Here is a 21660-nt window from a genome sequence, read left to right as displayed (position 1 = left end):
CAATATTGCCAAAGCAATAGACATATACAAACATAGATAAATAAAAGTGAACAATAAAAAATAAAATAAAACAATTACTAAAATATCAAGCAATCAAAATAATAATTATTTGAAAAATTGTACAATTAATTATCCATCTGAGGTTAGACTGAGGTACAACTGTCTTAAAAACTTCTTAACCATATTTATGTTTTATTTGGATTCATTTTTATATTTATAGTTTTGCTTTTCAAACTAATTTGATCTAAATATTAAAATCCATTATAAAATGAAATAGGAGACATGAGGCATGAAACGTAAACTATTACTTATTACTTGTTTAAAAAGTGTAAAAATATTTTGTATGTGTGTGTATACACAAAATGCTATAGCTGTGACATTAGTTGGCAAAATTATTTGATTAATATAAAAATATGTAATGCTATGAAACACAATGTTGGAAATGCTACTGTAGGTATGGCATAGACATAACAAAAACTATATTTTGGTTTGTTAAAATGTTGCTTTATAAACAACTAGCTTTCTAAAGAAACTTAAATCTTGTGAACAGCAAAGAATTAAACTGCGTTAATCTAGGATTAAAGCTAATCCTGGAGATTAAGACTCACTTTAACTCACTTTGCTGGGCATTAAACCTTTTTCTCTTCATTCTTGGGTTATGGAGATTTGTATTATATTTATTTAAAAATGTATAGATATGAGATGCACCTGAAAAACAGGCCCAGATAATCTACCAACTGTTTTTTGTATTTTATGCACCGATTTTAAAAAATCTGCAGAATTTTACTTCTTACAACAATACTACAACTCTTATTGGTAGCTGAAAGCATGATCAAATTATGCAAACATTTATAACAAGCTAACATGCAAATGGTTGGGGGATGTGTAGTGGTTTTATAAATGACAGTCATTAAATTTTGTAGATCTTTCTGTGGGAACCTATTGTGGGGCTAGATACTGGCAAGTTTAGACATAAGACCAATTTACCACACAATAAAAGGCCAAACTTGAAGGGGTTTTCCATGCTTTAATAATAAATATAATGATATACATCTGATATAAACAAAAATATTGCACATAGCTCAGGCACATAACAAGTGTTCGCTGGCAAATGCTGCCTTTCAGGAAATGTCAGTTTACAGAGCAACATGTGAAAAGCTCGAACTCCATGGAGAGAAATACGGTTTCACTTAACACAAAAGGTTGAACACATTTAAGCTTTGGCAGAAGGTTTTAGTTCTTTTGGAACACAAGTGACATTTTAACTACAACAAAAACGACGGTCAACTGACAGTCAACCCCTATTGTCACTGCAAATGACTCTTATAAAAAGCAGGGAATAGCAGTCAGCAAAGAACAAGACTTGAGCAACATAACCACCAACATGATCAGATTCTGCAAAAATATTTATATATGTATACACACAAACATAAGGGCAATAAATAACAAAAAGAAAAGACAAATCAAGTCCCTTTATATCCCCATAAATTCAACCTTTGTGCCTCAGCTGGCAAAAATACACAGTGCAAAGTAGGAATGTCACAACTAAACGGAAAATAAGTGTATGCGTATAATCACGTGTGCAAAAACACAATTTTTACTTGAAGATAAAGTTTAAGTGCTCTTGTTGTAGATGTGGGTGAGGGCTACTAAGTGTCTGGCCCGTGAGAGACATGGCGGAGTGAGTGCAATCCCACAATGCAACAGCCTCGAATCAAAGCTACAATGTTGTACACTGGAGCCCCTCCGACCAAACCGTGCTGCGAGTAGAGCCACGCCACGGTAGGCAGCACGGGTGCCGCCACAGCAACCAGATCCACCAAGAAGTTGTTGCTCCAGTGGCTTTTCCCCACCACTGCCATGCTAGAGGTATTCTTTGAATTCTTCAGGTCGAAATTCAGCTCCTCCATGAACTCGGGACTCATTCCGGGCTCAGAAACACACAGACCGGAATCACTAGGAGCATTTTGGGAAATGTTGGTGCAAATGAGGCCAACATCTTTGACTTCTTTGTCTTGTGCTTCAGGAGACTTTTCCTCCTTAATGGGGTTTTGTGCTTCAAGCAAGTCCTCAAACTTTTTGGGAACCTGTTCTGAAGGTAATTCCTGGGATTGGTGGGGAGAAGGAATAAGGAGGCCAGAGAAGCCGCCACCCTGGAGCTTTAGCAGTTGGAAAAGGAGAGCTTGGAGATCAGCGGTGTAGATCTCATCCGTCTGGACACCTTTATCTTCTGGACCAAAGGGGTCGCTTGAGATATGCTCCTCGGTGCTCTTTTCCGAGACACTCGTCTCCAAGGTGGACAGTCCTGGTTGGGAAATGATCTTGGTGCCACCGTCCTGGCTTGAATCGACAGCAGTGGACATGAGAACCTGCTCCAGAATCTCTGCTCTGTTGGCCATCTCGTCATTGGCCAACAGCTCACTATCAGCCATCTCCTCCACCGCTTGTTCCTCGCCATGTAGATCCATCTCCAACTTGCCAGCGGTAGATATTTCTGAAGACTCACAGATAAAGTCTAACGTCAGCTCATCCTGTAAGTAGCAGCCATTCTGCGCTAACTCCATGTTGTGGAGTAAGGACTCCAGCTTCCTGTTTTGGATGTTTATGTCGATGAAGTACTTCTGGATGCCCTTGTCCTTCTCCACAAGGCTGTTCTTCATAGTTTCCACCACTTGGCGCAGCTGCTTGATCTCTTTGCGTGCTTCTTTAAGAGCAAGCTGAGCTTCCACACGGTGACATTCCTCCTCTATCCAGTCCTCCCGCATACGCCCCAGTTGGGACTTCAGCTCCTCAATCTCAGTCTCCCTGTAACCCATCAATGTGATATCAGTGTTTGAATTGTGTCAGAGCTCTTGAGGGAATTGCAATTAAAAATCTCATTCGTTTCAGTTTTAGTTGAATAACTTGACCTCAATGCTGCCTTTTCTTGTAGTTTTACTAGAACATAATCATGCAGTGACTACTAACTAACATTAGCTGAATATCTAACTGTTCGGAGGTAAAAACAGGGATTAGTATAGTGATGAATGTGTATGAACAATCATACAATAATGAAAACTGGGCATTTTAACAGATTTCCAATGGAAAATTTGTTCTTAAAGAAACAAAATGTAAGAGTTTTTTTTTAACTTTTAGTATGAATATGTTAGCCTTAAAGTTATGAATAAGCTGGTGTGTTCCAAAACAAAGACAAAATGTGCATTTAGGAGATGTAAGCATTCAAAACTTACAGTCTCTCACTTCCGCTAAAATGGATCACGGATTTTATGACATCACCGCGTACTTCAGCTTCTCATCACATCTTCCGTCCAATCAAATGCTCTCTAGAATCTGAAGCGTCCCACTCCCTATGCTATAAATATACTACCTGGCCAAAGCGACCGTTGACACATCACGGAGCAATATGGGTTGGAGATGTGTGTTCGGTTGCTCAAACGCTCGAGTTTTATTCCGTGAAATGATACGAGAATGAAATGAATTTATTCACACCTCTACTATCAAATCCAACGTATCATCGCTTCCATGGTGCTGTCAAGTACGATTTGCAGTCTGTGAGGTAAACTAAACGCTATTGGCCATTTGAAAAGGGGGAGGAGCCATTCAATATCAGCTTCCTGTTTCAGTGGAAATTACGTCAACGCATCATACAAAGCTGCGCGTTCCAAGGCACTTCAGTGAGCCTTTAAGGGAGTCCCCTAACTAATCCCATCAATTTGAACACAGTGACATATTAGCCCATGTATGTCAAAGCAGAGTCTTACCGGTCAGAAACTGTGTTCTGTGAGTCTCTGAGCTTGGTCTTGAGGTGTCGTATGGATACCTCTTTCTGCTGTAGAGGGGTAAGGTACTGCTCTGGATTGGGAGGCTTGATGCCATGATTGTCTCCGCAGGAATGGTAGCGCACAGGAGTAGTTCTTCTGAAAGTAAAAACAGGTTTACCTTTTTAAAATGTGATGCAGCATGGTAATATGAAAGCTACAACAAGAGCTTAAGTAATGCTACATGGCCTGTTGTGTCTGTAATCAGTTCCTGTTTCCAATGCAAAATCTAAAATGTTCAAGCTTTTCTAATATGAAAAACTTCATAGAGCATACATTACACAAGTCATCACAACTAACTTTATTTTGTCAATTAAATTTAGTTTACGTCAGTGGTTCTCAACATGTGGGTCGTGACACAAAAATGGACTGCAGTACTGTTCAGGGGTGAGTTTCTTATACAACGACGCAACTCGCTGCTTAACTACCATAGTACGGTGCATCGTTGAAGATATCAACTAGCTAGTTACGACTGTTTCCCGAAACCGTATTGTCGCAAATTTGTAGTTCAACCGCGTTGGTTAATTATGTCACACAGGTGGTGGAGTAATAACTTCTTTTAATGAATCAGTTTGAGATCGAATTAATGCCAGATTCTTGCCATGAATTACGGACATGGCAGTCCACACATAATGCAAACAAGAAACTGTGCTTCACAGGTCGAGAGCTGTCGTTCCAACCACATAACTTTGCGATGCTGTTTGCGAATGTTCGTTGGAACTATGGTTTCGGGAAACACAGACTCGTTGATCTATGCTGATTACGAAGGAACTTGCGACCATAGTTGGCTAACGATGCTTTTGGGAAACGCACCCCATGGTCAATAGAGAGAGGGGAAAAAAACCTAAACAATCATGCATTAGACAGCAAAATATTAAATAAAATTATTAAATGTATATATAATATAAGTTTAAATTTACATAATTTAATAATTTTATTTAATATTTTGCTGTAAAAACGTACAGCAATATACCGATATAAAATACAGCATATATATATATATACTTACAGCACATATATATAAAATTAAGGACATGTATTATATGATAAACAATTTTAGTACTGTCGCCATTTGATCTTGAAAGAAAGAAAGAAAGAAAGAAAGAAAGAAAGAAAGAAAGAAAGAAAGAAAGAAAGAAAGAAAGAAAGAAAGAAAGAAAGAAAGAAAGAAAGAATCAAAGTAATGGCCCTGTTATCTGACTAGAGGCACAATCTCCTAGCAACCTGCTAAGTTGCTTTGAAGTCAAATTTGCATCTGTGCCAGAGATGGAACAATAGAAGAACAAACAAGGACTCTGAAAAAGCCCAGGCAGGCATTACAGAGCACACACATTCTGTGCTTGGATAAAAAAAGAATCAAAATGGGGAGTGTGGGTTATAAAAAAACAAATAAATGGAAGCTGTATATACCAGAATGACCCAGAATCACTCCTTTCCACCATGTCAGCAGGAATACCCACTGTTTTTTTTTTTTTTACCCTCCATCCCATAAAAAGGAAAGTTAAAAATCCAGAAACACCTCATCATGCTATTAACAAGCAAAACGACACTCCCTGACTGCGCACACATTAAATATTAATGCCCCCCTCACCCTCTCTACAAACACTTGGCACTGAAAAACACTTTACTCCCATCAGCCAGTCAACAGCTTTGCTGTCTGCATGGGCAAAATGAGAGCAGACAATTTTGTCAAAATCCCCACAAAGCCTCGCAGAGCCAAACCGTGACCAATCTAATCCTTTATTCTGTGAAGAGTTTGGGGACACGATAACACACTATCTGTATGGTGCCTGAGCCCTCAGCCTCCTTTCTGTCTGTTTGTTGGTTTCTGCCCCTGGTTCATACCTTCTGGTAGAGCTGGAGTTGGTACTGCTGTTGGTGACAGAAGGGGCTTTGAGGGGCATCCTGTATGGGGCATAAAGCTCTGCGTCGCGAGAGGCGGTGGGGCTTCCCACGGGCTTAAACACAGGCAGGCTCCTGATGTGAGGCTCACGACTGAGGGAGATAAGAGCAAGCAAACAGGACAGGACTGTGTCATTATGGGAAAGACATGTAGGCTATCTTTGGAATAAAAAACAACCATGCAACACATTCTATCAGAATGCATGGAACTTACTACTGTACATTTGCCAAAATGTGCATCATGCTTAACTTGAACTTGTTCGCCATATGTACACCATTTGCTGAATTTAACATGCATGTAATGAGATCATGTGACAACAATGATAAATCATTGTTTAATGCACACGATTTTATTTTTAAAAAAGTTTTGTTTTGTTTGAGGCAACATGCAAAATTGTAAGACGACTTGGATGAAATATCAAATCGTACAGAAACCCCCCCCCCCCCGAATATCAGCCATCTTGTATTAGGCTACAGATACAGTGCATAAAATAAAGCATAAACCATACCTGCGAGAAGATGAGATCTTCCCTGTGGAGTTGCTGGGCAGAGTTTCACGTGTCTTGTAGCTTCCAGTGCTGCTAGATGAGCTGAAATCTGTCTCACTGACTACAGTGCAAAAAATGGAGATCAAAAGTTTAAAGTTTCCTCTAAAAAAAAAAAAAAAAAAACTTTAACATCAGTACAACTTTTTCCATTCAATGACATCCAAAAAAGACAGTGTGGAAGTATAGACTTCAAACCTAGCAAATGCACAACCCAAGCACATTTCCAATTGTATTTCCAGTAGCCAGAGGCTAGAGGCTTGTCAGAGGATATAGGGTTACACACGACAAACACTGTCTGCTTCCATCATGGAAGAACTATAGCTGGGAAAGTTCTTTCACATTTGATTTCTCTTGAATATCACCTTAGCTGCAAACATAGTTAGCATTAGCACTTAGACCACCGTTTCTTCTTTGACAGCCATTCAAAAGTAATGTATTCCATCTTGCAAGCAACATATTAATTTCAAAAATATATATATTTTAGGTTTTACCAGTGCAAGGGTTCTTAAAAGCATGAAATATTCTTATATTTTTTCCCTGTGTCCTGCAAAGAGATCTAACATTGAGTACGTACTTCCTGGAACTTCCATTGAGATGAAGTAGGAATGCGAAGAGATAACTCTCTGAACTATATTAGACATCCTTATATCAGATCAAGACATGTTTCAGATAATGCAGTATATTTGGGGAAGAAAAATAAATAAATAAATCTATTTAAGCATTTCATTCTAAAAGAGGTGACTGAAAGACAAGGAGAGATCATGTGACAGATCGTGTGCCAAGGATACTGGGGGTAAGATAATTCAAGATCTTCATTTTTTCTAAAGTTTCCCCCAAAAATATACATACACACCTGAGAAGCATCTCTTTCCTTTTGACAAAACCATGATAAAGTGTACTTTTTTAAATGTGCTACCAACTAAATAACCGAACAAATGTGATAACTCACTAACAATCACAAAATTGTGCAGTTGCTCAATACAAATCAAGCTCAAATGCTGTGGATTCTCACAAGCAGTGGGAGGAGCCATCTACTTTTAATTGCACTGATTGGCCATCTACAAGCCAACCAATCAGTGGCCTCAATGAGACAGGGTAATCAAGCTAATGGCACCTGCTGCTTCCTGGATTGTGTTGCCTCCAATTATTTATGCCTTCAAAGTAAAGACATGAGAGAAACCCAGTCTCAAAATTCAGTCTTTATAGGATAGGGGTGTAAGAAATTATACACTTAAGGAATTATTAGAAGGAACAAATTATACAATACACAAAAAAGTTTTCACATTTTTATAAATGACACAGAACTGGTAAGAAAGATATACATTTTTTTTTTTTTTTTATCAAGTGTATTCTATCAAGTAGTGCTCCATACTCCAATCCAGTAGGTGGCGGACAATGCACCTTAAAGTTGGTTTGCCAACCGCCATTTAAACGACAGAAGAAGAAGAAGACGAAGAAGAACCCAAGCTGCGTCCCAATGTGCATACTATGCCCTAAATAGTATTGAAAATTACTAATGTCACTTACTATTTAGGATGGATACTAGTATGCACATTGGGACGCAGCTCCAGTCTCAAGAACATCTAAATAGATTAAACAGGCAGGTGTGACCATCACATTAAATAAATGAATTACGCATCATACTTTCAAAGTAAGAAACAGGGAGCTAGGAAATAGAACTGCATGTGTTTACATGTTTGTGCTTGCATCCCAGTGGATGAGGTTGATAAGGATTTCATGCACAAACTTTCCTTGTAACTAGTCGTGGTTGTTTTAGTGACTAACCAAACATTAGCTTTCTAAACCTAATCATTCTAATTTGACATACTTTTCTGAATACAGAAAAACATGCGGTTCTATAAACATTCACTCAAAGCATGACTATTTGGCCTGATATTATAATCATGTAAATCACATATCTATCAAAAGATCATGTTTTTTTATTCCGATTGATTGTAAAGTGTCCATGAGCATCAGAAATGCACTATATAAAATATAGCCTAATAATAATTATGACTATTATTTGAATAGATAACTTTTAGAATATAAAAAGTAGCTATAGCAGAAGTAAAATGACCTTTATGCATGATGGAGGCAGGCTGTTGCTTCTCTCTCTTGTGCTTCTGTGTGGGTTCGCTCCACTCGGCCACTACGTTCATCCGAACTCTCTTCACTTTGACCGTGCGCTCTCCCAGAGAGGGCGAACCCATTGGACTGTTGTCAGAGCCTGAGAGGGTCTTGGTTGGTGATGCACATTGACTGCTTGGGCATCCAGTATCATCTGAGAAGACAGATCCATGTTTAAATACTGCTCCACAATGATGTAACACACATTTAAAAGTTATGCTATAGTGCTTTTCCTTATCGGAAAGGTCAACTGCACTAGGACATCAACACACAAAATCCATCATACAGCAAATAATGACATTTCAGTGCTCATTTATTTATCTAATACTACATTATACTTGGAATCAAATTCCCAAGTATCCTATCAGGATCCTATCAACCTCACATGGCCTACCAGAGGACAGGCTGTTTGGGCTGATGGTTCTTTTCGAGTGCTGGGAGCTAATGTCAAAATCCTTGCTCTCCTCTTCTGACAATGGCATGTTGGACACCGATGACTCCTTTGCTTTAGTACGCAAGGGGTGGAGGACAAATCGAGGGATACGGCTGCGCATGCTTCCCTTTCCCTTCACCTGCAGGAAATGGAATATTGATAACTGGTGGTGCTACGATTACATAGAGACAAGCAACCGGCATCCCAGGTGAGTTATTTAACCTTTTTTAAAGCTGATATTGAGCTGAATTATGCTTGCGTCCTTAAAGTTATTTCAGTATGCAATGCAAGTCTTGCATGCTTGTCTCGCTGTAAGGAAAATGGGTTTGGGAAGGAAAAGGAAAGTAAGGGAAATGATTTAAAGTTAAGATAGTAAAGCACCTCATATATCTGCAAAGGTCCCATTCTTCTTAAATAGGGAATACTTCAAGTAAAACTGTAAAAAAGAAAGAAAGAAAGAAAGAAAAGGAAACGGGTTATTTGAGCATGAAGTGATGGTATGACAAGCAAACCAGAAAAAGAAAGATAACAGTGCACAAAATTAGGTCATTCCACAAGATGCCAGGCTGTTTTAACCCAATTCATGAATGGCTCTATAAATAGAATGAAGCTTATATGTCTGAAATTGAAGTATGATTCTAAATGTCCAAACAAGACAAATGACCCCATCAGCCACCCACTAAATCTAAATTAATTTCACTAGTGCTTGGAATTTAAACTGCAGGAACTCTTATTCTGAATTAATCCAGTGCTCTTATTTAACATGATTCATTTGACGGTCGGTGAATTTAGCGAGTGTTATGTAAAAGGCTTTGCACTTTGAGAAGGAAGTAATATAGTCAATTTAATCCTTGTCTGTTTTTTGAGAGATGATAAAACCCCACCCTTCTGGTTAACTTATTTAACTGCTTTGGGTGCTCCAGATCTGCTCATAACTAACAGACCAAAACATGCTTCTGACTCATTTAATATAACGTATCACGCTTGATTGACTATGACGTCATCGGTCCATTTCCTGTTGTGTATGTGTGACTTGTTCTTCAGTATCTTTTTGATGTTGGTTATGTAAGGGTTAGAGTTGCTTTCAGTGCGGATGACGTAATTGACCCCTTAGGTTTCACGAAAAGCTGCGTTCTTGCCTCTTTCCATTTTGCATCCGGATGCCATGTTTCATTACAAAAGAAGTCAAAGCACAACCTTTATGTAGGTTTCCCATTCCTTTCAGATATGGAAAACATGTTTCTTGATTTTGAGTATCTTATGTCACTGCATTGTTATAAATTATGAAGTATTAAGCCACTTTTTAAAAATCGTTTATGCTTAATTTAAAGAAAAAATAGGTTGTGTGAACTGTTTTGAAAATGTACACTACCAATTTAAATGTTTGGAGTCTGTAAGATTTTTTTTCTGAAAGAAATTAATACTTTTTTTATAATGATATAAACTATTTCTATTTTAAAAAATGCTATTCTTTTGAACTTTCTGTTTATCAAAGAATCCTGAAATACATGTATCACAGTTTCCTAAAAATACTGAGCAGCACAACTGTTTGATTATTGATACAAAATATTTCTTGAGCAGCAAATCAGCATATTAGAATGGTTTCTGAACGATCATGTGACACTGAAGACTCTGAAAATTCAGCTTTGCCATCACAGGAATAAATTACATTTTCAAATAAATTAAAATAGAAAATACTTATTTTAAATTGTAATAAAACTTTACAATATTACCGTTTTTTGATCAAACAAATGTATGCAGCCTTGGTGAGCATAATAGACTTCTTACAAAAACATTAATAAATCTTGCCAGCCCCAAAACTTTTGAACATTAGTGTCGATTATTATTATTTTTTTTGCCTTATTCAATTAGCTATCAAAATATTTTGACTGTCAAATTGCCACCCATGGGAGCTAGACTGTTCTCTCTTGGAGCCCAAGTCAGAGCCTTAGCAACACAGACCTGGCAAGTGGCAACACAGAGAAACAGAGCCTTTAAAGAAGCCAGATAGTGGTCAGTGAGTGACACTAGGCAGCCATTCACTTAACTGATGTCTTGTGTCAGGACAAGAAGCTTAGTGTTTTTACTCCTTGTCAGCCTAATAGAAAAGCTGAGACTATAGTTTCAGCCTGACACAGTTAGAAGTTACTGATGCAATCTCTCTTCAATCACCTTATCCATCTTATATGGAAATGACTGGCTTGATGTGATAAACAGGAGTGAAGTCACAGTTAGGTTATATTCATTGAATCACAACAGCTTATGTAATGTTGCTCATATTTAATTAAGAAAAATGATTTCATGCATAAAACATGACAGTAAAAATCAACATCATCTTAGATATTATTCTTTAGCCTTTTTATATTTAAAATATACTGTAAATTTGAACTACTTTTTAGTTCCGATATGCAGAAATACAAGTAAACAGACTGTCCTCTGGCTACTAACCTAGTCAACACAACACATTGAGATCTAGAGACACTAAATTTAGTTGCCTCAGCACCAGTGACTCCTCATTCTGTCATTAGTCCTCTAAAGCAACGATGACTCAATGTTATTGGAGACAGAGAGTAATGTGCACAAATGCATTTGATACTGGCTTTGAGTGCTTTCTCTGCTTACTTGTTTTAGTGTTGCCATTTGAGCTTGACCACAAAAGACGATGCCTAAATACAGGTTGACAATGTACATTAGGCAGTGAGTACAAATCGCAGCAATTCCTTTTCTCTAGTTGCTTCTCTTTTAGTCTACACACTGTGCAGCATTCCATACATTTTTAACTGACTAGGATTTTTTTGTTGCAGCAGATGTGAAATTTCTATTTCCAGTGAGAATTCAGTACACTCTAATACTTTTTGGTGATATTTCTACCAGCTTTTGAGAAATATATAAAAATAAGAATATGTTCTTAAGTAACTTGCCTGGTTTAATAAATAAAGGTTAACTTTTTTTAACACACTGTATAGTGATTTATAGCGTTCTGTGTTTTTTCTTTCCGCTTTCCCACAAAGGACAGATGTTTTATAATATTTTGGCTTGCAAAAATGAATCTCAATTAAAACAAAGTTGATTAAGTTACCTGACTGACAAACGTTGACGCTTCTGCCCCACCTAAACAGCAAATATGCATCAAAAACACGATTTAAAATAAACTGCTTTTCTAATGACACAATTTTATGTTATTCCTATTGTTTCTTCAAAATAAACATCAATCTTACACAATGCGTTAAACAATAGCAGTATTGTTTAACGCATTTGTGTACACAATAACACAGTGTTATTCAGATTTAGAGCAAACGTGTTGAATTGAAGCTTCCGTACCAATGTCTTTTTCGAATTAAAAATAGTTCTATCAAATAATATATAATATAACATTCTTTTCGTTAATATATTTTCGTAAAAAAAAAACCGCTGTGGAAAACAACAGTGTGACGCAGTAAGTAAATACACTTGCCTCGTGAAGTGCTGAATGGATTCCTGTGAGTGAGAGTGAAGGATGCGCAGCTCCGTATCCCTTCAGAACAACACAATGCGCGCTCTCGGTCCTCTGCTCTTGTTTTGATCTGATGTGAAGGACTCTCAGCCTCTGTCTGCGTGAGAAGCCAGATTATTCCGCACAGCACATCTCAGTGCATCAGTGTTTGTGCTCAAGCAGAAGAGACTGAGGAGATTGACATCGCCAGTACGACGTGAATGTTCCAAGTGTGTTATGTAACGACTCCGAGCAGCAAGAATTAACTCTTACGTGCCCGAGTGAGATTTAACAAGTCGGTTTTATTGACGTGCACGGTTCACAGCCTATACTGATGACAGTAGTTATTTGGCTTAATGTTTATCAAAAGTGACTACAAGTCCCATTGTTTTAGAGTAGTGATGGATGGTTAGTGGATTGGGGTTGAGTCTGACCTGCAACCTTTTATTTACCAGCATAGTTCTTTCACCACACCCCATGGTGTTTTTATTCCTTATCATAATAGACAGTTTTATAACAGCTTTCTTACCAAGAAGTGACTCCATATGATTCCTCTTTATTCCTAAAATAAATAGAAATAAATAAGCTCGTGCGGAAAATGCAAAAACATTTTTACTTTAATATTTTTGCTTGTGGATATTTTCTTGTGCTTATTCGTTTATTTTTATGTTAAGAAAAAAGTACTTATTAATTTATTTTTAATTAATAAAATAACATAAAACAAAAATGCACTAAAGAAAATAATTTTGTATTTCAATCCAAAGATCTACAATAAATTTTTTTAAATAAATATAGCAGTCTCATTCAGTATCAACATTATCAACATCAGAATGAAAACTCTACACAACTTTTAATAGGATGCACCAGGTAAATGACTTGTTGGTTATGCTATAGCCATACTTTGTCAACAATACCACTACTTTTTTTTTTTTAAATACCAAACCAAAAGTAGCATAAAACTTTATTCATGTATCTTTCAAATTAACACTTGAAGTGTTTGAATCAAGTACATTCTCTATTATTCCTACAAATCCAGCCTAAAATGGTTTAGGATCGTAGGCTGTCCAACTGACCTGCTAAAAAGTGCCCAAAACTCATCTTAAATTGACCGGGCTGGGAGACCATCTGAGATGAGAAAATCAGCTTAAGCTGATTTAAGATGTTTATTATCGGTATAGGGTTCTTACTTGAGTAGCACTGCTGACAGAAAAGACTGAGTGCAGTTGAGTGGAGACGTCGGCTCTCCATGGTGCTGAAGTCAACTCACCAAACTATGAGATCCCATCCCACCCTCCCTTCAGAGCGTCTCCAAAGCCACGCCTCCTTTAAAGCACATGAACGTGCGCACACAGCAGCGTCTGCAAAGCATTACAAGACGAGAGATGGCGTTAAATTACCTCATGTCTCAAAGCACATAACATTACAATAAGAATGAATGTAAACAACATACAGTGCTATAGTTGTACCACCTAACTTCTGTAGATTCATTTCAGCGTTAATAGTGTTGATATAGCATAAATCAGGTTGCCATCTTGTAATTACAGTTAAGACGTAAACGCAGTATAAGCTCGTTGTTTTGGTTCAGGATGACTGTAAACAAAAACAGCTGCTTTTTCTTTGTGGCGTTCGGCGACTGTCTGTCTACAACTCTGATAGCCTTACTGAACACGCTGTGTGATGTCTGCATGAGCAGGGTGCGAGGAGGTATGGAAATATGTTGACAGGGACATCGTAGCATTGAACATTTTTGGTCCGGTGACTGCCACAGAGGAATAAGCCTATGTACATTCAGTCCACTTCTATTATTGATTGTTATCAGGATATGAGAGTTTCAACCAGCATAACAAAAAGTGTTTGTAAAACAAATTGCTATACCCTACCTTTAACGCAACAAATTAAGTTACCCAAGGAAGCCAACTCTGACTGATTGAATATATCTGCTGTTTGTCATATGATGGTCGCGCAATAATAATAATATGGTGTTTCACTGCCCTCTGCTGGTAGATATTCGAACGACAAGTGACGTTTCACTGTTTCAATTATTAAAGTGTACTAAAGTGTGATGGAGTGAGTACTGATGCATTTGTTGTAGGCGCTGTCTATCCTAATGTAAAAAATTTTTTTGTAATAAAGTATCTTTATACAAATATGTACAAGGTTTCATGTTATTTACTAATTGTGTTGTGGGAAAATAATGAAACTAGCCTATGCAATGTGATAGGTTGTCATGCTGAACTGAACATGTGTTTTATATGAAAACGAATACCATTTATTTTGCCTAAAACAATGTCTACCTGTTACATTCTTGCTGTTTCATGATTTTCTTTAGTTTTTTTTTTTCAGATTTGTTTACATTTTTGCCCGTTTAAAGACAGATTATATTCTGTCTCAACAATGGTGCATGCAAATATGGAGAAAATGACTTAAAATTAACTTTCCCTGAGAAATCTTCAACGAAATGTGACAGCTAGCCCCCAGTCTCCCATGTATGTGTCTGACCATCTTTGTTGTGTTAGTTTTGAAAAATGTTATGAAGTTTAAATCGACCTATAGTACACACACTAACTCAACATGAATTTTGCTGGCTTCGGAGGCTTTTCTCAGATTTCTATTCTGCCGGGTTTTTTTCTTCCAAAATGCAACATTATTGCAATGGATAACCGCAAGGAGGCAGTGCAGCGCAAGGTAACGGGACATTTGAAACCGGAGAATTAACAGTGTCTTGCAGCCGCTTATTCTGAGGATAGAAGTGAGACGACTAGTTACAATAAATTCTTTCAGCTTTAGGACTTTAACATACGCATGAGACAAGACTGTCTGGAAATAAATAGCCTATGTCCATAGATTAATAGAGTTGTATTACGTTGAAGATTGAAACTTCCAAAAGATTAAAGTTATTTACCAGACCAGACATTCTCAACTGACCTGCAAATAAGTTCTCTATTTCGACATTTCATATGAATGGTATTGATCTATTAAGCAACTTCTTTGTAAATTGGTGCAGTTCTTCGCGAGACGAAGCGCCCTGCAGGGATGCGCTTTCGCACCATGATCAGCCAGTGCAGTTGATCTGTGAATATTTTTGTCAACCTGTTAACCTCTGTCAACATGTTAGTCTACTTGGAAGACCTGGCATCCTGTTGCGTTGCCTGGTGCAGAGACGGAGATTAGCCTAATGACTTATTTTCCTTTCAGGACAGACTCCTGACACCGAGCAATTGTTGTAGGCTACATAGTATTTTATTAATTTCTGAGACCAAATTTTTTATTTTTAAGCTCTACCCTGTCCTTAAGAGCACATATAATTTCTAAATGTACAATTATAATCATATTAGATTCAGTTTTTAAAAAAAGAATAATTAAGAAAGTAGGCTACATTCATTCTAATATATTATTATTATGTTATTGTTATGTATCGCTATTATGTAGCCTAAAATGCCTAATAATAATAATAATCATCATCATCATCATATAGCCTAATACGTTCACAACTGCTACTACTATACTACTACTAATATTTTTTACATTTTTATACAGAAAAAATAAAATAAAATAAAAATAACCGACAACAACTCAGAAGGTTTTCAGAGAGTCTGGAGAAGTTCTCCAATAAATACTGGAGCTTCTGTGTAGTGGGCGTGACTCGTGAGTGAGTGAGTGTGTGTCTCCAGCCTCGCACTCTTGAGCGTACAGCGCACTTCACTTGAGACACGCAACACGGATCTCACGCTTTCCGCGTTCGTGAGACAAACACAAACCAAAAAAACAAAACAAAACAAAAAACTCCCGGCTTCACTAGGAGACACGGCTCGGCTTCACTTTTGGGGGGGACAGTAACACCATGGATGCCTTGAGAGCAGTCGCCTTTTACACGCTCTTCATTTTCCTTTGGAGTTTACCGTGTTGCCAGTCAGCTGCGCTTCTATCGCAGAAAAGGAGCAAGGGTGCCAGGAGCGCGTATGATGGACAAAGGTCACCCAAATTTCTTAAAGAGATTTTCGCATCCTCCCCGGGCGTGAGTCGTCGGGATGACTTAAAGGACCCGGTTGTGCCCCACGATTACATGATCTCTATATACAGGACTTACTCCGCTGCTGAAAAACTGGGGCTCAATGCAAGCTTTTTCCGCTCTTCAAAGTCTGCAAATACCATAACGAGTTTTGTAGACAGGGGAAAAGGTTTGTTTTGTTTTATTCTCTTGTCCATGCATTATGTGCACTATGCACTCTAGCATTTTCAGTCTTTATTAACTATTCTTCTTTCTTGAAATCTTTATATAGCCTATAATCATTTTAAAATGATGTAAGATATGCTTTAAAACACGCAGACTTGTAAAGCAATAACTTTTTAGTAAAAAAAAAAAAAACTAATTTGCGCTAAAAAAATGATCTAGATTATTGTTAAAAGGGAAAATAATGATATCTTCCGTTGAAATTGGAGGAATAATTTTCAGGGTTTGTTCATGTGCTAATGGTTTGGTAATCACTCGTCCTGGGCCGCAATTTATTGGTCAGCACGACCTCATATTTTGGCTAGTATAAAGTTATATTGGCTTTACATTGACCCGAAGGTAACGTGCCAATAAAACACTAATTGGTCCGTTTTCTAAATGAAGGCAATAAATCATTCCCTTAACATCCTCGCGTGCAAGCAGTCTCACAAACGGTTCTCACAAACCTCACGAGGAAAAATTACTTGCATGCGCACATAATATATTATTAAATTGGCTCTTTTTTTGACCTGAAAGGAAATATTTGTATTTCTACAAAACGGAAAAAATCTTCTTTTTTTTTTTGCTTTTAAAAGTAAAAAAAAAAACTTTTAATCCAGTTTAGAGTTCCCAAGTGGATTCTTTTATTTACTAATGCTGTGCGTATTATTTGCAGTTAAATTGTATTTACTTGCAACAAAGTAATTGTGTGAACATTGTGGAGACAAACGAAAACATGCAATAAAAAGAGCAAGTCGGCGCAAACATTGCACTTTTCGTTTGCAGATAAACGCGCTCGCAGAAAGAAGAGAAGCGCACACTGATTTTATGAAAAAAGCTTCACTTTCCTCACTGATTTTGATTTGATGTGTCATTGGCTATGACCCTTCACTGGACCCTCTGAGGGTTGCTTTGCATCAAACCGCTGATTGGAGTATTTGAACTGGGTGATCTAATTGAGTGTCCATGTCATAACATATCAAACACTGTCTATTCTCCCGTAATGAACTAGTTCAGCTAGTGGCACATCACCAAAAGAGGAGAGCGAAAACTGGAGAGGACCTTACGTCTGTTCAAGTTTGAAGAATTGTTAGGCTACTTTATGGACATGTTGCTGGCTTTATAGCATTCAAATTGTGGATAGTTTAGTGCATTACGCGGGGGTACAGATCAAAACTTTTTTATAAGCATCTTAAAGTGCAGTAGCAATCGGTGTGTAACATTTACCGTCAGTGCTTAATGCAAAATCATACTGTTCTAGTTGCCTGGCTGCACTACAGTGTCTTGGCTATATGCGCCATGCGCGTCATTCGCTGCTGAATGTCATCAAGAATCATTTCCACTCAAGCGCCGTTCAATTATGATAAGGCGGTAATCTTTTTGTGTAACAGGAAGGAATTTCCTCCAAAACAGATAAGACATTTCCCCAAATTTTAGATCGTTATGGTTGCAAGATCAGACAAGAACAAACGGAATGTATGAAAATTACTTTTGGCACTTGTAAGTAACTCATTAAAACGCAGATGGTGCCCCGGTAGCCACACCAAGAGAACTCTCTCTCTCTCTCTCTCTCTCTCTCTCTCTCTCTCTCTCTCTCTCTCTCTCTCTCTCTCTCTCTCTCTCTCTCTCTCTCTCTCTCTCTCTCTCTCTCTCTCTCTCTCTCTCTCGTCCAACAGATTCGAATTATTGGACAAGAATGTTCATTGATCAAAAGCGTAAGATTGTGTGGCTGGGATGATTTATGAATTTATGTTCGTGGCTAAACTTGCCTCACCTATCTGTTTAGGCCGTCGCGTAAACTCGTCCAACTCTTGCTGCATGCAATTGCATTTTATACGGGCAGTAATCACTTTTGAAGCGGTATGTTTGTTTTTGGCAGAAGGGATGAAATATAAGAGGGGTGCACTTCAGTGGGGTGGGAGGGAATTTGGAACTGTTAATTATTTGGTGACCTTGTATTCGATTTGTTTGTGGTCTTATAAAAACGCAATTGTGGAACCATACGTGCATTCAATTTGAATCATTTTACAAGTTCACGCACGGCCAAAAGTCGCATAGCCTATTATTATTATTATTTGATTTCGATTTATTTGTTCTAAATGGCCATTAAAAAAAGGCTTTGAGGTTTGAATTGATTTTAATGCAGTGCATTTTTGTATTTCTGAACATTAAAAAGCAATCTGCTCTCGAACAGCCAAATTAAAATTAATGGTGTTATTGGAAATTATGCACGTATTTATCTGGCATTTTTGTTCAGGCTAAATTATATATGTGCTCGAGGCGTATTTGGAGCGATAATAGTCTAACAGTTCAACTACATTTCTTACATACACAAGCCCACGTGAATTCAGATAAATGCTTCTCGTTTGGTCCGTCAGAGAGATAAAAGGCGGTGATAAAGTGCGACTAGGCCTCTGGATTCCTGAAGGGGAAAGAATGCATTAATTGTGCATTGTTCAACACGTACAGTATGTCGCTTTGTGTCTGGCGCACTCTTTCCCCCACTCTTTCTTTCTCTCTCCCTCACTATAGCTAACAGATCTCTCTTATTATCACCTGCACATATTTATGAAAAAATATTTTGCTAACAGTTTACCCTAGACAGGAATAATGAAAAATATATATAGCTACCCACATGCTATGATTTATAAAAATGGGATAAAGTTTCAAAATATAATGAAAACCCCGCTTTAGATTCACATGATATATTTTTTTAATTTTGTAATTGTTCATGGTGCTTTATAGCCCCAGAGACCAATGCTGATCTGAAGAACCTGTAAAGTACCGCCAATAACTTATTTTGAATCCCAAACGACAAATGTAGCCAAAAGTGTTTATTCAAGCTTGCTATACCTGAAGAACGGAGGGAAACCAAAAAAGAAAAAAAGAAGAAAAAAAAGAAGATATCTCTGAAAATATTGGACAACAAATTTGTGGGCTATACTGCTGTTTCATCATGTTCATTTAGTTTCTCCTTGATTTTTTCCTTCATACAATTTAGTGTGAGTTTGCCCAACTTTCCAACTAAAATAAACCTGAAAATAAGGCGTTTTAGAATGTGAGTCAGCAGAGAAATTATTTAACCATCCATCTTCCTTTTATTTTTACGACAAGCAGCATTAAAATATTGATAAAATATTTTAAAATGTTGTATATGCTTGTTACGGTTACCAAACATTTTAGAAAAACAAAAATTAAAATATTTATCTAAAACGACGAAACTGTGAGTTAAGCTATTGCATCTTCTTCATCATATTCGTTTCTTTCTCTCTCTCTCTCTTAAATTAGCTATCTCTTATGCTTAATTTTGTATATATTTTTTCCTCTGTTCAACTTTGTTCAACAAAGACTAAAAGAAAGCCGAAAATAAGGCTTTAGGTTTTACCTGGCCTCTTTATTAGAATGTGAGTCACTCTAAGTGAATCTGACTGCAATTATTTCTCTTTATCTTGCAGACGATCTCACGCTCTCTCCTTTGCAAAGACAAACTTATCTGTTTGATGTCTCAACTCTCTCAGACAAAGAGGAGCTGGTCGGTGCTGAATTAAGGATATTTCGCAAAGCGCCCGGGGATGTCCAAGCGTCCCCATCAGGCGTCTACAACATTCATTTACTCTCATGTCGATCAGAGAGGCCACTGGCTTCCAGATCCCTTGATCTTCAGGATTCCCGAAAAACAGAATGGGAGGTTCTGGACGTTTGGGGGATTTTTAAAAACAGGCATCAAGGGAATCAGCTTTGTCTCCAGCTCAAGGTTACGCATGGCAAAACTGACACTGAAATCGACCTAAAGCAACTGGGTTTGCACCGGCACGGCCGAACGCAGCAAGAAAAGGCCATTTTGGTGGTCTACACGCGGTCTAGGAAGAGAGAAAATTTGTTTAATGAGATGAAAGAGAAGATCAAGTCTCGCGGAGACCATGAGGAGGAGGAGGAGAGCGCGCTGCAGTTTAAAGCGCGGCGCAGACGGAGAACTGCGCTCAATAATCGCCATGGGAAAAGGCATGGCAAAAAGTCCAAATCGAGATGCAGCAAAAAGGCACTGCATGTTAATTTCAAAGAGCTGGGATGGGACGACTGGATCATCGCTCCCCTGGATTACGAAGCCTACCACTGCGAGGGGGTGTGCGACTTCCCATTGAGGTCGCACCTGGAGCCGACCAACCACGCCATCATTCAGACGCTCATGAACTCCATGGACCCCAACAGCACGCCACCGAGCTGTTGCGTCCCCACAAAACTCAGTCCCATCAGTATACTATACATAGACTCCGGCAACAACGTCGTGTACAAACAGTACGAGGACATGGTGGTCGAACAGTGTGGCTGTAGGTAGCGAATCACACACGAGGGTTTGGCACCAAGGCATAAAAAAAACAAAAACAAAAACCACTTGAACGATGCGTAAAGACGCGCTTGAGCCGCCCAAACTGCGCATTCTCACCTATGCAAAAGGGATTCTTCATCAGAGACATTTTGACATTTTAAATGATCTACACCGGCCAATGCTCATGGTTGTGCCAAGAGCGCGTGCATAGTTTTTCTAGACTTGGAACAAAATCTTGTCATTTTCCTTACACATGCTGGGTTTCTTTTTGTAATTACGTGCCCAAAACCCCAAATATTTCTATAACGATTCGTCTCTCGGACGAGGCAGGTAGAAGAAACGCCAGATTCAGTGCATAACCGTATGGACAGGATTGACTGAGGATTGTGTTACACCATTATCTGTGTGGACTCAGAAGAATGTGGAGACGGGCACCTGTTCAAACTCATCTGTTAGTTATATCGATAAGATACTGTATGGTATATGGATATGAATGAATGAGTAAAACACAGTGCCCTGGAAACGCTTTTTACGACCAACGATGCGTAATCGAGTCAAATTCAGGGCAAAGGTGAATGTACCAAACACTAAAGCGATTCTGCTTCATCCCTGCAGTGAGAAACAGAGAGACTGGCAGATGCTTTTGAAGGAGCATCGGACAACTGGTTTTTTGAAGTGCCTGGACATTTTTACTACGGTAAAAATCCACAAAATGTCATTTTGTACTTTCAGACAAGTCAAAAAGTGGAAATCCATCAACGTTTGCATCTTTACAAAATGCACTTCCGCAACTGTCCAAGTAGTCTGGAAGGAGCGTTTTTTC

At 38.1% G+C, this 21660-nt stretch overlaps 2 protein-coding genes and 1 long non-coding RNA gene across 5 annotated transcripts; 1 reads left to right on the top strand and 2 right to left on the bottom strand.

Moving 5' to 3' along the window:
- Positions 1 to 1007: 1007 nt before the first annotated feature.
- sybu (syntabulin (syntaxin-interacting)) lies at positions 1008 to 9289 on the bottom strand. Of its 3 annotated transcripts, none has more exons than XM_056256823.1 (7): positions 9210 to 9289; positions 8790 to 8967; positions 8346 to 8549; positions 6230 to 6329; positions 5664 to 5813; positions 3762 to 3917; positions 1008 to 2805 (listed from the first exon to the last, which is right to left on the bottom strand). In XM_056256823.1, the coding sequence occupies exons 1-7, from the start codon at positions 9231 to 9233 to the stop codon at positions 1650 to 1652; spliced, it is 1968 nt and encodes a 655-aa protein (XP_056112798.1). In that variant the 5' UTR covers positions 9234 to 9289; the 3' UTR covers positions 1008 to 1649. The 3 variants fall into 3 exon arrangements, with proteins under 3 accessions (XP_056112798.1, XP_056112808.1, XP_056112817.1); XM_056256833.1 differs by having other exon boundaries at positions 3762 to 3914; XM_056256842.1 differs by lacking the exons at positions 8346 to 8549; positions 8790 to 8967; positions 9210 to 9289 and adding an exon at positions 7122 to 7437.
- Positions 9290 to 16002: 6713 nt separating this feature from the next.
- On the top strand, positions 16003 to 20899 carry gdf6a (growth differentiation factor 6a). Its single transcript, XM_056256805.1, has 2 exons — positions 16003 to 16478; positions 19966 to 20899. Exons 1-2 carry the CDS (start codon positions 16142 to 16144, stop codon positions 20844 to 20846), a joined length of 1218 nt encoding a protein of 405 aa, XP_056112780.1. The 5' UTR covers positions 16003 to 16141; the 3' UTR covers positions 20847 to 20899.
- Positions 20900 to 21063: 164 nt separating this feature from the next.
- LOC130089491 (uncharacterized) lies at positions 21064 to 21258 on the bottom strand. Its single transcript, XR_008807583.1, has 2 exons — positions 21127 to 21258; positions 21064 to 21093 (listed from the first exon to the last, which is right to left on the bottom strand). It is a non-coding gene; the product is annotated as an uncharacterized LOC130089491 (long non-coding RNA).
- Between the last annotated feature and the right edge of the window lie 402 nt (positions 21259 to 21660).

The sequence above is a fragment of the Rhinichthys klamathensis genome, unplaced genomic scaffold, assembly GCF_029890125.1.
Source record: "Rhinichthys klamathensis goyatoka isolate OS25496 unplaced genomic scaffold, OSU_Roscu_1.1 h1tg000006l_1, whole genome shotgun sequence".
NCBI classification, from domain to species: Eukaryota; Metazoa; Chordata; class Actinopteri; order Cypriniformes; family Leuciscidae; genus Rhinichthys; species Rhinichthys klamathensis.
Note: the sequence above shows the minus strand (reverse complement) of the source record. Positions and strands in the feature narration are given on the sequence as shown.